Source organism: Pogona vitticeps, chromosome 6 (genome assembly GCF_051106095.1).
Source record: "Pogona vitticeps strain Pit_001003342236 chromosome 6, PviZW2.1, whole genome shotgun sequence".
Classification (NCBI taxonomy): Eukaryota; Metazoa; Chordata; class Lepidosauria; order Squamata; family Agamidae; genus Pogona; species Pogona vitticeps.
The window spans coordinates 81685037-81697881 of record NC_135788.1 but is presented as its reverse complement, the minus strand read 5'-3'; the positions used below and the strand labels follow the sequence as shown (position 1 = coordinate 81697881).

The window sequence follows — 12845 nt, the reverse complement described above, 5'->3', positions numbered from 1 at the left end:
GGAAGATTCTTTTCATCCCCGCTGCTTACACAGTGACTCACTCAGCAAGTATTTGGACTTCTCTGGATCTTGTCCCTACGTGAGTGTAAGCCCAGTTTATTCTCCTGTTTGTGCAATGGGAAGCTCAGCAGTGGCAGAAACTCAACAGGGGCTCAGATGTTTGAAGGAATTCCTCCTCCCTCTATGACCCTGTCTGAGCACTGAGTTTGGAAACAGAGGCTCACTAGGTGTCCCAAAATTGTAAGAGCATGATTGGTTGAGATGCAAAATGGTGTCTTCACAGTTGTGTCTCTCAGGTTGTATAACTCACTTTTCTTGTTGTTTCACTTTCTCCCCCAAACTTGTGTCAAATTGCTGTGAACCGTTTGTTTCAGGATTTCAGCATTTTAAGTTTCTTTTATAAATAAAAGTACAACTTTAATAATTTAATAGCCACAGCCATAATTATTAGGGAACAATTAAAAACAATTTTTACAAGCTGATGATAATACTCAGTGAGAGAATATACAGTTTTACTTGCCTTTATGTGACAGGAAATAAATACAACACCTGAGCTCCTCTGTGTAGATGAAAACTGAGATGATATCTTTATGATGAACTGCTGTGGTATGTGATAAGAATACATTCAGAATACTCCTCAGATTACCTCACCAGCAGTTTATCTCTGTTCGCTATCAAGTCACATCCCCATATAACATTCCAAAGTCTTGAGCCGCTGCTCAGGTCACCATTAAATGACAATGGGAGTATCAATTCTTTCTGTTCCTGAAACTGTTTTACTTTGCTCTCCTGTATGGGTCTGGATATCTTGCTGTCTTTGCATGCAACCATTACCTCATACAGTACTTTGTAGTCTTGTAGTATAATGTTAAGTGCTATTGTCTCCTCTCTCTAGAGCATCCAAAATCACCAGGAATTGTTAGGAGTTTGTAATAAGAGGAAGAAACCAAGTCATCTAGGGCAGTGGTCCCCAACCTCAGGCCTCCAGATCTTCTTGGACTTCAACTCCCAGAAATCCTGGCCAGCAGAGGTGCTGGTGAAGGCTTCTGGGAGTTGTAGTCTAAGAACATCTGGAGGCCCAAGGTTGGGGACCACTGATCTAGGGAATACTGAGCAATTTAAAAAGAGCAGAGTTTTTGGCACGGCTAAAGTGGTCGACCAGACCAGATGGGCGGGATATAAATCAAATAAATCAAATAAATCAAATAAATCAAATAAATCAAATAAATAAATAAATAAATAAATAAATAAATAAATAAATAAATAAATAAATAAATAAATAAATCAAACCAAATCTCACATCCTCTTTCTGAAATGCCATAGAATACAGTGGAACCAGTTTGCAGTAAATCTGCCTGTTTTTGCTCTTTTATTGTTCCCTCACAATAACATTCACTATATCTGTTCTGTAACGTCAGAAGCCTTGCATTACAAAAATGAGACAAACCTGCACATGAGCCTTGAGCAACTCTTACGATGGGATAGAAGTTCTAAAACTCTATTAAAATATATATTACTGGGCAGAAAAGATCCCGATTTCTTATAGGATATAAAGATGTACTTCAGTTGTAAAATGATCCAAGAACTCTGCAACTTAATATGATGTACTTAAATGTTTGCTTCAGCCGTAGCAAATTCATGTAATATCTTTTTTCTTGAGTTGACAGCATTTGCCTATCTAGTCAAGGTGTTTTCCAAAGATGGCCATTTTTCTTCCTCCTTCCTAAAAATTTGTTGATAGAAAAATGGAATGTACAAGTTCAGGATCAGTATGAAATGCACCCCCAGAAATAAATAAATACAAATAAAATACCTGGTGACCATCATCATGCAGGAGACCATTTTTGTTGTTGTTGTTGTTGTTGTTGTTGTTGTTGTTGTTGTTGTTGTTGTTGTTGTTGTTGTTGTTGTTGTTAAGTTTTAAATGCTTTAATGGAGATAATTCTTCTTGCAGTAAAACAAAATAATTAAACATGAGTTGTCAGGTTCCATAGTACCAAAGAATGTAAAGTGTAAAATATACATAAATGGCATGTTGCAGGTAAATAACATCATCATTTTAAAAGCAATATTGTTAATTGCTCTATTAATGTGCATATATGGTAATTATAAGAATTGCACACATACAATTGTGTAGTAATTATCATTGAATTATTGGTACTGCAGCAGCAAGAAAATGTCTCATTAATTTGCTTTAGTAGTTTGGTGAACACCTTCCTGAGCAGCCAGATTCTTGGTATCCTTTGAGTAGCCCACATTTCAAATGCTTCTTGTCTTTTTATGGTTAACTGTTGGGCTCAATTACACATTGTAATACTCCTGCCTTTATGTGGGGTTTGACACGCTTGAAAGTGATTTAAAAATCACCAACTGCATGAGATTCAGCTGAGCATGCATTTTTTGACAGGAAGCATTAAAAAAAACCATCCACGTGGGAGTTGTATATTTTAAATTGATTCTGGTCACACTTTTTAAAAACTTGTTTCGGCATGTGCGATCACCTGTGTCGGAATAAATAGTGTCTGTGGGGATCTGAGGGGGGGTGTCTGCCAAAATGGGTGCCCAATACAACGGGTCCTGGATTGCAGGGTATCCTCTTCCTTTTTTCCTATCACTGCATTGATCTACCGCTATGCCTGTTCAGAACTTAAATTTTAAAAAATAAAGGTTGAAAAACACCAGGAGACTGGGGACAGGCTGCTGCCGCCACCCCTGCAGCTGCTCATGATTCTTCCTCCCCTGACCTCCTCTGGTGAACTGGCAAAGGGAGCCCTGAAGCGGCCTTCTCTTGTCATGGAGCACAAAAGGTTTTGTGTCTCCCTGGGAATCTGCTCTGCTCTCTTCCATGAATTCATGCAACTGAATGAATCCAATATGACAACTTCCTGGAAACTCCCCCTCACTGGAATGTGGGACTGCAGCCTCCCTTTCAGCTCTGCAGAGATCCCAGAAGTTTGAGAAAGCAGGGTAGTTAGTATTCAGCGTGAGGAAGAGCTGTCACCACCTACCCACCCTCCCACTAGCCTGAGGGAAGCCTTCATTGAGTGCCAAACTGGGAGACATTCTCATCCCCATCTACGTGCAACATAGAGGCAAGACATGGGTGTGTGTGTATGGGTGGTATTCCTAGGCCAGCTTCCATGAGGATGCATCCATCAACACAAAAACCACATGACGTTATACTGATTTCTGAAGAACCAGCTCCTGATTTAATTCAACAGTGTAGTCACACCTATTGTTGAAGTTCAAGAATATATGGCACCATACAATGCACATTCTCAAAGTCAATTTTAAGTTTGTGTGGCGTATTCCACTCTTCATTTTAAAGAAGTACACAAGCAGGATAGATAAAACAATTACATGAAACATGTTACTGCTTTGATCTATGGTGTCCACCTCCGAGATGACTTTTCTTTCCTTGCAGTGACAGTTTTGAAGCGCATCTATCGATGTCCCATCTCCTGTTAAGTAGGTACAGTGGGAAACTCCCACTCTCTGGCTCCGCAGCCAGATACCTACAGCATTGAGCTATCTAGCAATTCACTTAGACAACGTATTATGTGATTATCAGTGTTGTTAATAAACAATAAATAAATGCATCTGAAAGCATACATTCAGACCATTTGTGCTCCAGTAGCCTGTACCACAGTAGGTTTATACCACTTTGATATTTGTGATATTATAGTAATGAATTATTTCAAACTGGAATGTTATCTGAGATTCCTATGTTTTTTCATTAAAGATAGCAGAAATACCATCATTTTTGCAATGTATAACTAACAAGTTTTAGATCATTTAAAAAAATCCCAAATCCTGTTTCTTACAGATCTGATTTTTTTTGCCAAGTAATGCTGGGAAAATTTCTGTTTCCCCCTTTTCTGTGTGTGAAATATGCCAACCAGAATGGAGTTTTTCTCAGCAGATTCTTTCCTGGCAGCCTTGTGGATGTGCTGCTATATCGGGCAACTTTAAGCACTGCTTTTCAATGAAAGTTGCCCCCAAAGGGCAGCACACCCTCTGTAAGTTTCATTGATTCAGTGGCCTATCTGGTGGTGACTTACTACTGGATTTCAGACCTGACTAGAGAACGTTGTAGTGGAGGCCAAAATTACCATACCAGCTGGGTAAATAACTTTTGGAGAGAATAATGAGCTATGTGGATTAGACAAGAATTAGACCACACAGTATTGTGTGCAGGACACATACTCCGTGAAAGCCATTGTGGCTACCTCAAAGTTTCAATTCCTTAAATGTGTGCACATTGTGGCTCTCCTAGTCTGAGGAGATGAATGAGGAAGAGCTATTTGTAATGTAACTGTAGACCACAGCATCTAGATTTGACCCAGTGGGAGATGGAATCTGGCAGTAAAGAAGAGGTGTTTCCAAAGGATGTCGGCAAGATACATATTGCATTGTCTATCATTGCTACGGTCATTATATGAGCAGCTTTTTTGGGGTTTGAGGTGGAGTTTTTGGTTGATCTCAGATTTTTTTTTGCTAAAAAAACCCCACTTTTCTTTTCTTCCAACAGATGTATGAAACATTTCACAATTCCATATTAAGGCATAAATACAGAGGTTCACGCCTTGTCAGAGTGAGGTATGTAAAATTGCAGTCCAAAGACCACTGCAAAATCTTCTCTTCCATTTTGTAACAGAAACAGGGTGGGTTCGTCGCTGTGTACCTATGTCACCGCCTCTTACGTCGATTGTCTTCTGAAGTTCTGGTTGAACACTCCAAATCTGCATGGAAGTGAGAAGCAATTTCACCAACCACTCACTCCACAGGATGGCAAAGAGGACAACGGTAGTTCTTTGGGTGGGCTCTCTGAACCAATGTGCCATGTGATGAGGAGAATGTTGGAAGTATCAGATGTGTATCAGATAGAAGAGGATGTGAGAAAATGATCATCTGCATCCATAGATGAAGAATATTTTCTGAGATGGTCATTTTTTGTAGGAACTGACAAGAGCCTTGGGAAAATCATAGTGCCCTCACAATGTACAATTAGCAGTTGTTTTGTGAACCTTTAGAAGGACATTATATATTTGGGAAATAAACTACTCTCATTTGACCTGTTGCACAATTGTGAGACAATCTTGCAGTTCTCATCAAGACTAGCTCATGTGCCTTTTGCATGCTATATCATAAATTGTAGTTCTGAATTTGAAACCAGTCTTGTTGTCAGATGCTTATAAATTATGTCGTTTCTGGCTTTAGTGCTTTTCTCCTTTATTGAACTGCTTGCTAGCTCAGTGCTTTAGGTAGGCTGGAGGTTCAGTTCCCTGCTGTGCCTCACAGGGGCTAGACTTGATGACCTCAAGTGTATCTTCCAGCTCTGTAGTTCCAAGATTATTGTTGTTGTTGTGTTGTATAGACTGGCAAGACACTTTTGCTGTCTTACTTTCTCCATTCCACAGCAGAAGCCGAAGTGCCATTTAAACAGCACTTTTCGTAAGCCCTTAATAACCATATCTGACAGGTCATTTTGATGTCAGCCTGGAGTGACATAATATTAGCTGCATTAGCTTTAATCTAGAAATTAGCATTAACACAGTATTGTCATGACATGAAGGGACATTAAGGGCTTTGGCAGTGGTGTGCTGAAGCAAATGCTTCTTGTCCCTGGAGTTCACGCTCTCAGCTGAATCATAGTTGCTATTTTCTCCAGTGGTTTGGATTGAGGGCAGTTACTTATGCACTGCAAAAGAAGATAACCTGCATTTAAAAAAAGAGGACAGAAATTTGTGTTAAATGTGCACAAGCTATTTTCTAAATATAGATAAGAATTTAGAAATTACAACAAGGAGTCTGGTAGCATGTTAAAGCCTCAGGTCATACTTACATTATTGAAATAAACTGGGTGATGGAGCAGGAATTTTGAAGTTAGTCTAAAGTCACATGGTTTTTAGGATGGTGTGCATGTTCTCTTGGGACAATTTTAATCCATTTTGAAGTTGGGTTGCATATTGGTTGATGGGGCTACATGGGCTTTAAAATCATTCAATTTGAGGATTTGTCCTGCACCTTTATGATGGCTGTCTTTCACAGCCACTCACTACTGCCAGTGTTATTTGTAATATTTGGGTTTTTTAAACTTTCTTTCAAACTGGGTTAGCACTAGCTCATTATTTTAGATGGGGTGGGGGAAATAACAGATCAGACAGCAACGTTTTCCTGTAGCCCAAAATCCATGATCCTGGCATCCCTTACTTGACAAACCCCACAGACACAATTTACTCCAACACAGGTGAGTATGCATGCCAAAACAATTCAAAATAAAATACAGTAGTGCCTTGCATAGCGAACGCTTCGCTATGCGATGAAACCGCATAACGAAGGGTCCCAGGCCATCGCTGGAGCGTTCGCTCAGCGATGGCCCCTATGGGCTTTTTTCGCTATGCGACGATCGCGCGGACGCGATCAAAGCATAGCGAACAGCTGATCGGCGGTTCAAAAATGGCCGCCGCTAAAACAAAATGGCGACCGCTGTTTTGCCTCGCTAATGAGGCATCCAAAATGGCCGCCGCAATGGAGGAAACTTGCACAACGGTGAGTTTTAAGTCCATAGGAACGTATTAAATCAGTTTTAATACGTTCCTATGGGCTTTTTTGTTTCACTTAGCGATGGATTCGCTGAGCGAGGGTTAATCTGGAACGGATTAACCTCACTAAGCGAGGCACCACTGTACATCCACAATCCAATTAAAATAAACAGCCCTTTAAGGATTTTTAAAATACTTCACTTTCTGAACAAATCCACCAATGCTTCCCAGCCCCCCTCCCAAAAAATTCGTGCTTCGCTGTATATCATGCAAAAAGATATTTTTAAATCGATATCAAGCATGCCACAAACCCAGGAGTAATCACACTTTAAGAAATTTTACTTGGCAAACAATTTTGTGGCCTCTAGGCACATGCATCTCAAGAAGTGGGCTACCATCTATGAGAGTTAGTGCCACAAACCTCTTTAATAGAATATTTGCTTTAACAGAGTGCATCCATTCCCAGAAATTTAGAACCTCTTCCTTCCTTCCTTCCTTCCTTCCTTCCTTCCTTCCTTCCTTCCTTCCTTCCTTCCTTCCTTCCTTCCTTCCTTTGACCAAAAAAGTCACAGAAAAACACAATGACATAAACAGTAGCAAATTCAGCCATTTGAAGTTGAAACAATTGAAGCAATAGAAATAGTCAAGTTTGTAATAACTGATGCCTTGTCTTTATTGCACCATAAAGGAGCTACAAAATTGATTCAGTAAAGGATGAAACTGCACCAGATAAGCAGTAATATATATATATAAGATTTGCATTCTTGACCAGGGAATCTGGAAAGATGGGATTTAAGTATCCCCATCTTTCCAGATTCCCTGGTCAAGAATGTATATATAAGATTTGCATTCTTGACCAGGGAATCTGGAAAGATGGGGATACTTAAATCCTGTGTGGCATCATCAATGAGTTGCTAAAATGAAGCTCTGCTATAATGATAAATTAGCCCCCAACTTCCTGAACGGATAACAAATGCCAAAATAAGCAGCAGAATCATTTTTAGATGCCGTTGAGTTGGATCCTGAGGACTGACAGAAAGCCTTCTGTTAGAAACCCTTTGACCCACAGAGAATTACAGTTCCCTGCAGTAATGGAGTGACTCTTAAACCAATTTAAACTTGTGACATCCATATGATGTGAGGTGGCTTTTTATTCTGTCTTCTGAGATGTTATATTTCTAAAATTTTATGTGTTGAGAGGAATTACTCTGAAAACATGTTATGAATAAAGAATATAGTCTTGTTTTTGCTCTCCCCTACTTCTAAATCTAAAATAAGTCACATTCTGCAGAAACATATACAGTAGAAATGGGGTAAATAGTAAATAAGACATTGTTGCGAAGAAAAAGTGTGCCAATTAGCTAATTGAACTCCTGGCATTCGCTCTTTAATAGATATCTCAGAGGTGAGTTATTACAGGTGACAGGAAGTATTGTGATGCTTGAAGAGGTGTGCCTGAGAGACTTTGCTTAATATATGTGAGTGGTGCAGCTCGGGAGGAAAGGGTGGGGTCAGGAGAGGATAGAAGGGAAAACACCCATAATAAAGCCAGCCAGATAATAACTTCTATTTAGATTTAATTGTAATATTTTTTCAATTGAAAACAAGGAGCCTAATTTTATAGAAAATAGCCTTGGGAGTGCATATTTGGAAATATTTGGAAATTTTAAATTCTTTATTATTATGAGTTCATTCACATATGTGTCACTTGTTCTCTTTTTGTTTGATGATGCTCAGCAGAATGTATGAATTGTCTCCACTGAAAAGTACTGTACTCAGTTTGACAATAGATACAATGAAGTATTTATAAGCACATATTTACACAAGCACCTTGCCCTTGCTTACTATACACTCTAGAATAAATAATAATGAATGGTGTGTGTAAATATGACTTCATAGACACTGCAGGTAATGCGTGATGAACCACTGTCAAGTAGACAGCACTCTCTGGATTCTCCTGGGATAATAAGGATACTTTTTCACCACAAAAGTGTCTCTGAAAATGGTACAGAAGAAATCTATTTGAGTTTTAAAGAACTTAAAATGATTGGTAGTGAATGAGAATCACCCTCACTATTCAGAATGATTCTTTCTGGATCCTTTTGGTAATCTCTTGGGAAAAGTCTCAGTTTTCAGAGCTCCAAAAGTTATTTTCTGTGGAAGATTTGTTTTTTTTAATCAAATGTATTTCAAAGTACTGTATTCCAGCTTTGTGCTTAATCATAAAATGACCCTCAGCTTTTGCAAAATTTCAGCAGCATTTCCTCCATGACACCTTAGTAAGCTTGGGAGAACTGTTAGGTAAGAAAGTTGGTGCAGAGCTGTTACAATCTAAGGTGGAATTTGGGGAAGAGATGAGTTCAAATTATAGTGTCTCAACAATTTCCAAACTCATGTAGCTTATTGCCAGCACTCCCCTTTGTGCAATTCTTCACCACTATTCATAATGAGATTGATTGCCTCAGTTCTGCGTGACCTTGCTGTTTCCAGTGTGTTTTCCTGTGCCATGTGAGATTATTGCAAATGGCTTATCTGAAGGTGTGTAACAGAGGCAGAGAAATTTATTCTCCTCCTTCCTGAATCATTCTGTACTGGTTTGTAGCTTCAGAAATTTGCATGGAGCAACTGTGATGTCACCATAGTATGTTGCAAACACTTTTGGGGTGGGCTGAAGTCAGCTGGGGAGAAGACACTGGGAAATCTTGTACGAGCAACTCCACGGTGCAAGTTCCATTCGTTTCAGCATGGACAGCTGATAGACCTCAGAAGCATATGGGGATTATCTTTTTGACCGACATTGGTGGATTCCATAATATTGAAACATACTGAGCAACAAAAGAAGGGAGGAGGAAGGCATCAGAAAATTCTGGGTTGGTGGCAGCTGTGTTAGACCATGGTGGCAAAAATAACAAAGGGTTATTGTGGCAGCTGAAAGACTAACAGCTTGGGATGCATGTACATGTTCAGCCTACTTCTTTAGATGCATTTTAAAAAGCAGTTACAGTATACTGAATTTGTTAATGATTTTCAGAAATTATTATTCTGCTTTTGGAATTGGCTTCTACTTGATATGGAAAGACATCACATAGTAAAAATGAGTGGTAAATTTCAGTGTTCCCTTTGGGGAATTAGTTCATTTTCCTATTGGGGAAGGAAACAACTCTGTTGTTACAGTATGCAATTAGTTGTCTTGTCACTTACATACTACACATACACATACTGTCTCTATCATGTGTGTTCTGCCTGCCAGATATATAAAGTCATGTAAAAAAAAAGTACACCCTCTTTGAATTCTATGGTTTTATGTTCCAGGACTAGAGATGGGATATTCATATTCGTAAATGAATACAAATAGCCTGGACCCTGGTGTTTGAAATCCCCAGCCCCATCTCCCTAAACCAACCCATCGATTTACAGGTCATTGCGCAGTGGAGAGGGCTGGTGTCCTGCTTGTCTGGCCAATCTCCGATGAAGCTCAGGTGCCGCTTCTCTGCCTTCCGGCTCTTCTGGCCACTCCAGCTGAGGGTGGGATGATCAGTTTCCCAGCTCAGCTACTGGACAGCCAGAAGAGAAGAAGGCAGAGAAGCAGCAGCCGGGCTTTGTCAAAGATTGGCCCGAAGAGCAGGACTCTGGCCTCATTGTGCAGTGATCCATAAGGGGATGGGTTAGTTTGGGGAGGCAGAACTGGGAATCCTGTCCATCTGGGCCCAGAATATTAATACAGTGATACCTCGCAAGACGACAACCCCACTGAATGACGAATCCACATTACGATGACTTTTTGCGATCGCTATAGCGATTCGCAAAACAGTCATTCCAATGGGGGATTTTCACTGGATGTCAATCAGGTCCGTGCTTTGCAAACCATTTGTTTGCAAGACAATTATTTTTCCGGCTCTGCAAAATGGCTGCCCTGTGTTTTCCGGACCCATGCTTCGCAGGGCAGCCATTTTTACATCTGATCGGCGCTTGCAAAACGGCTTCCCTGTGGGCGATCTTCGCTGGATGATGAGGTATTTTCCCCATTGGAATGCATTAGATGGGTTTCAATGCATTCCAATGGGGAAACTGATTTCGCATGACGGCGATTTTGCTAAACAGAGATTTTCCCGGAACGGATTATCGTCGTCATGCAGGGCACCACTGTATTTGTTTATGAATATGAATATCCCATCTCTAATCAGGACATAATAAAAGTCATCTGTTTTTAGCAGGTCTGAAAATTATGTAAATACAACCTCAGATGAACAACAACACATGACATATTGCACCGTGTCATGATTTATTTAACAGAAATAATGTCAAAATGGTGAAGCCATGTGTGAAAAACTAAGTATACTTTATGACTCAGTAGCTTGTAGAATCAGATTTAGCAGCAATTACTTGAAGTAATCATTTTCTGAATGATTTTATAAGTCTGTCACAACATTGCGGAGGACTTTTGTCTCACTCTTCTTTACAACGTTGTTACAGTTCATTCACCTTTGCAGGGTAATTGTTTATGCACAGCTTTCTTAAGGTCCTGCCACAGCATTTAAATCAGGTTGAGATCTGGACTTTGTCTAGGCCATTGCAGCACTTTGATTCTTTTCTTTTTCAGCCATTGTGATGTAGATTTGCTGGTGTGCTTGGGATCATTCTCCTGTTGTGTGACCCAATTTCGACCAAGCTTTAGCTGTTGGACAGATGGCCTCACGTTTGACTCTAGAATACTTTGGTATGACAGAGGAGTTCATGGTTGACTTGATGACTGCAAGGTGCCCAGGTCCTACAGCTGCAAAACAAGCCCAAATCATCAGCATTGTGCTTGACAGTTGTTATGAGGAGTTTGTGCTGATATGCTGTGTTTGGTTTTTGCCAAACATGGTGCTGTGCCTTATAGCCAGATGTCTCCACTTTGGTCTCATCTGTCCAAAGGACATTGTTCCAGAAGTTTTGTGGTTTGTCTAGGTGCAACTTTGCAAACCTAAGCCGTGCTGCCATGCTTTTTTTTTTAAAGAGAAAACACGCTTTCTCCTCAGGTCCCAGATGATTTTTATTATGTCTTGATACCTAAAACTATAGAATTCAAAGACAGTGTACTTTCTTTTTCACATGACCCTATCTGTGTGCTTTAAAGACTAACATATCTATTTAATTTTGAACTTTTGTCGATTACCATCCACTGTCTCTGATGGTAGATGGAGTGCAACATTTAGGTGCCCAGTTTTTTTTATATATATATATTTATATTTACATGATTTGGGGCAGAGACCAATTGAAGATGAACGGCTCTCCATCTGACATGCTTAAAGTTCTTTTATCCTCCTTTATCTTCAATTACCTGAAAGTAGTTGGAACAAATTATTAAACCCCTACACATTCATGTATCATGTCTTAGGGATGGGACCCTTTGTTTCTTCCTTCTGCATGACACCAACAACAGTAATTGTAACAATAGCAACAACAACAGTAATAACAACAATGCTGTTAATGACAGAAGAGTACTTATTGCCTTGATACCTATTTCTTCTCATACATTTTTTCCTGGATATCACATTACCTACACTTATTCAGTTATTTTCTATTTACTATAATCAACGAATCTTGTAGCAGAATTACCTACAGGGAATAACAAGCCAGTGTTTGGGGGCTTGCTTCTCTTTCAGCCCGGACACAGGTGGAGTGGTTGCACAAGTGATACTTACCTTTGTCTTCTCTATGGATGATAAGATGGTGCTTCGGTCAACAATCAACAGAGTTTTGCAGCAGAGACTGAAGACATATCCTGGTTCTGCACGTATCGACCTCTCCTCTTCCTCTCTCACAGGCAAGTGCCTTGAGTCTTTATCACTGACTGGGGTTTGACTCCTGGGGCTTGACCTTTTTTGCCTTGGAGAACTATTCCCATTCAGCCCTGCAAGCTTTGTTGGAAGAAATCTCAGTAAGAATAGTGAATGTTGGTAGTGCAATAAACTTTACATTTCAGGTATGGTATATTGTGAATCAAGGATTCCCCGTGTGATGTAGTGGATAGAGTGATGGACTAGGACTCTGGAGAACAGGGTTTGAATCCCCACTTGGGCATGGAAATTCACTGGGAGAGTGGAACTGGTAAAACCACTCCTTAAATATCTAACTTACTTTGAAAGGTATATTAGGGTTGCTATAAGTTGGTTCTGACTTGACAGCAAAGAACACATTCTTAGTTGCTTTCGTGAATCACATTCTTAGTTGCTTTTAAGAGATGATGCATTAATGATGATGGCAATGGTCACTTAAAGTGGTTGTTTCCTGTCACTGCAGTTAAGATATTTTAGT

General features: G+C 39.8%; 1 protein-coding gene across 1 annotated transcript in view; it reads left to right on the top strand.

Annotated features, from left to right (window-relative positions):
• LOC110088963 (transmembrane protease serine 11C) overlaps positions 1-12845 on the top strand; it is a 53748-nt gene that overhangs the window by 18025 nt on the left and 22878 nt on the right. The window contains exons 3-4 of the mRNA XM_073003971.2: positions 4532-4599; positions 12194-12354. Of these exons, the coding sequence (XP_072860072.2) occupies positions 4532-4599; positions 12194-12354 (229 nt within the window). The remainder of the gene's footprint in view (positions 1-4531; positions 4600-12193; positions 12355-12845) is intronic.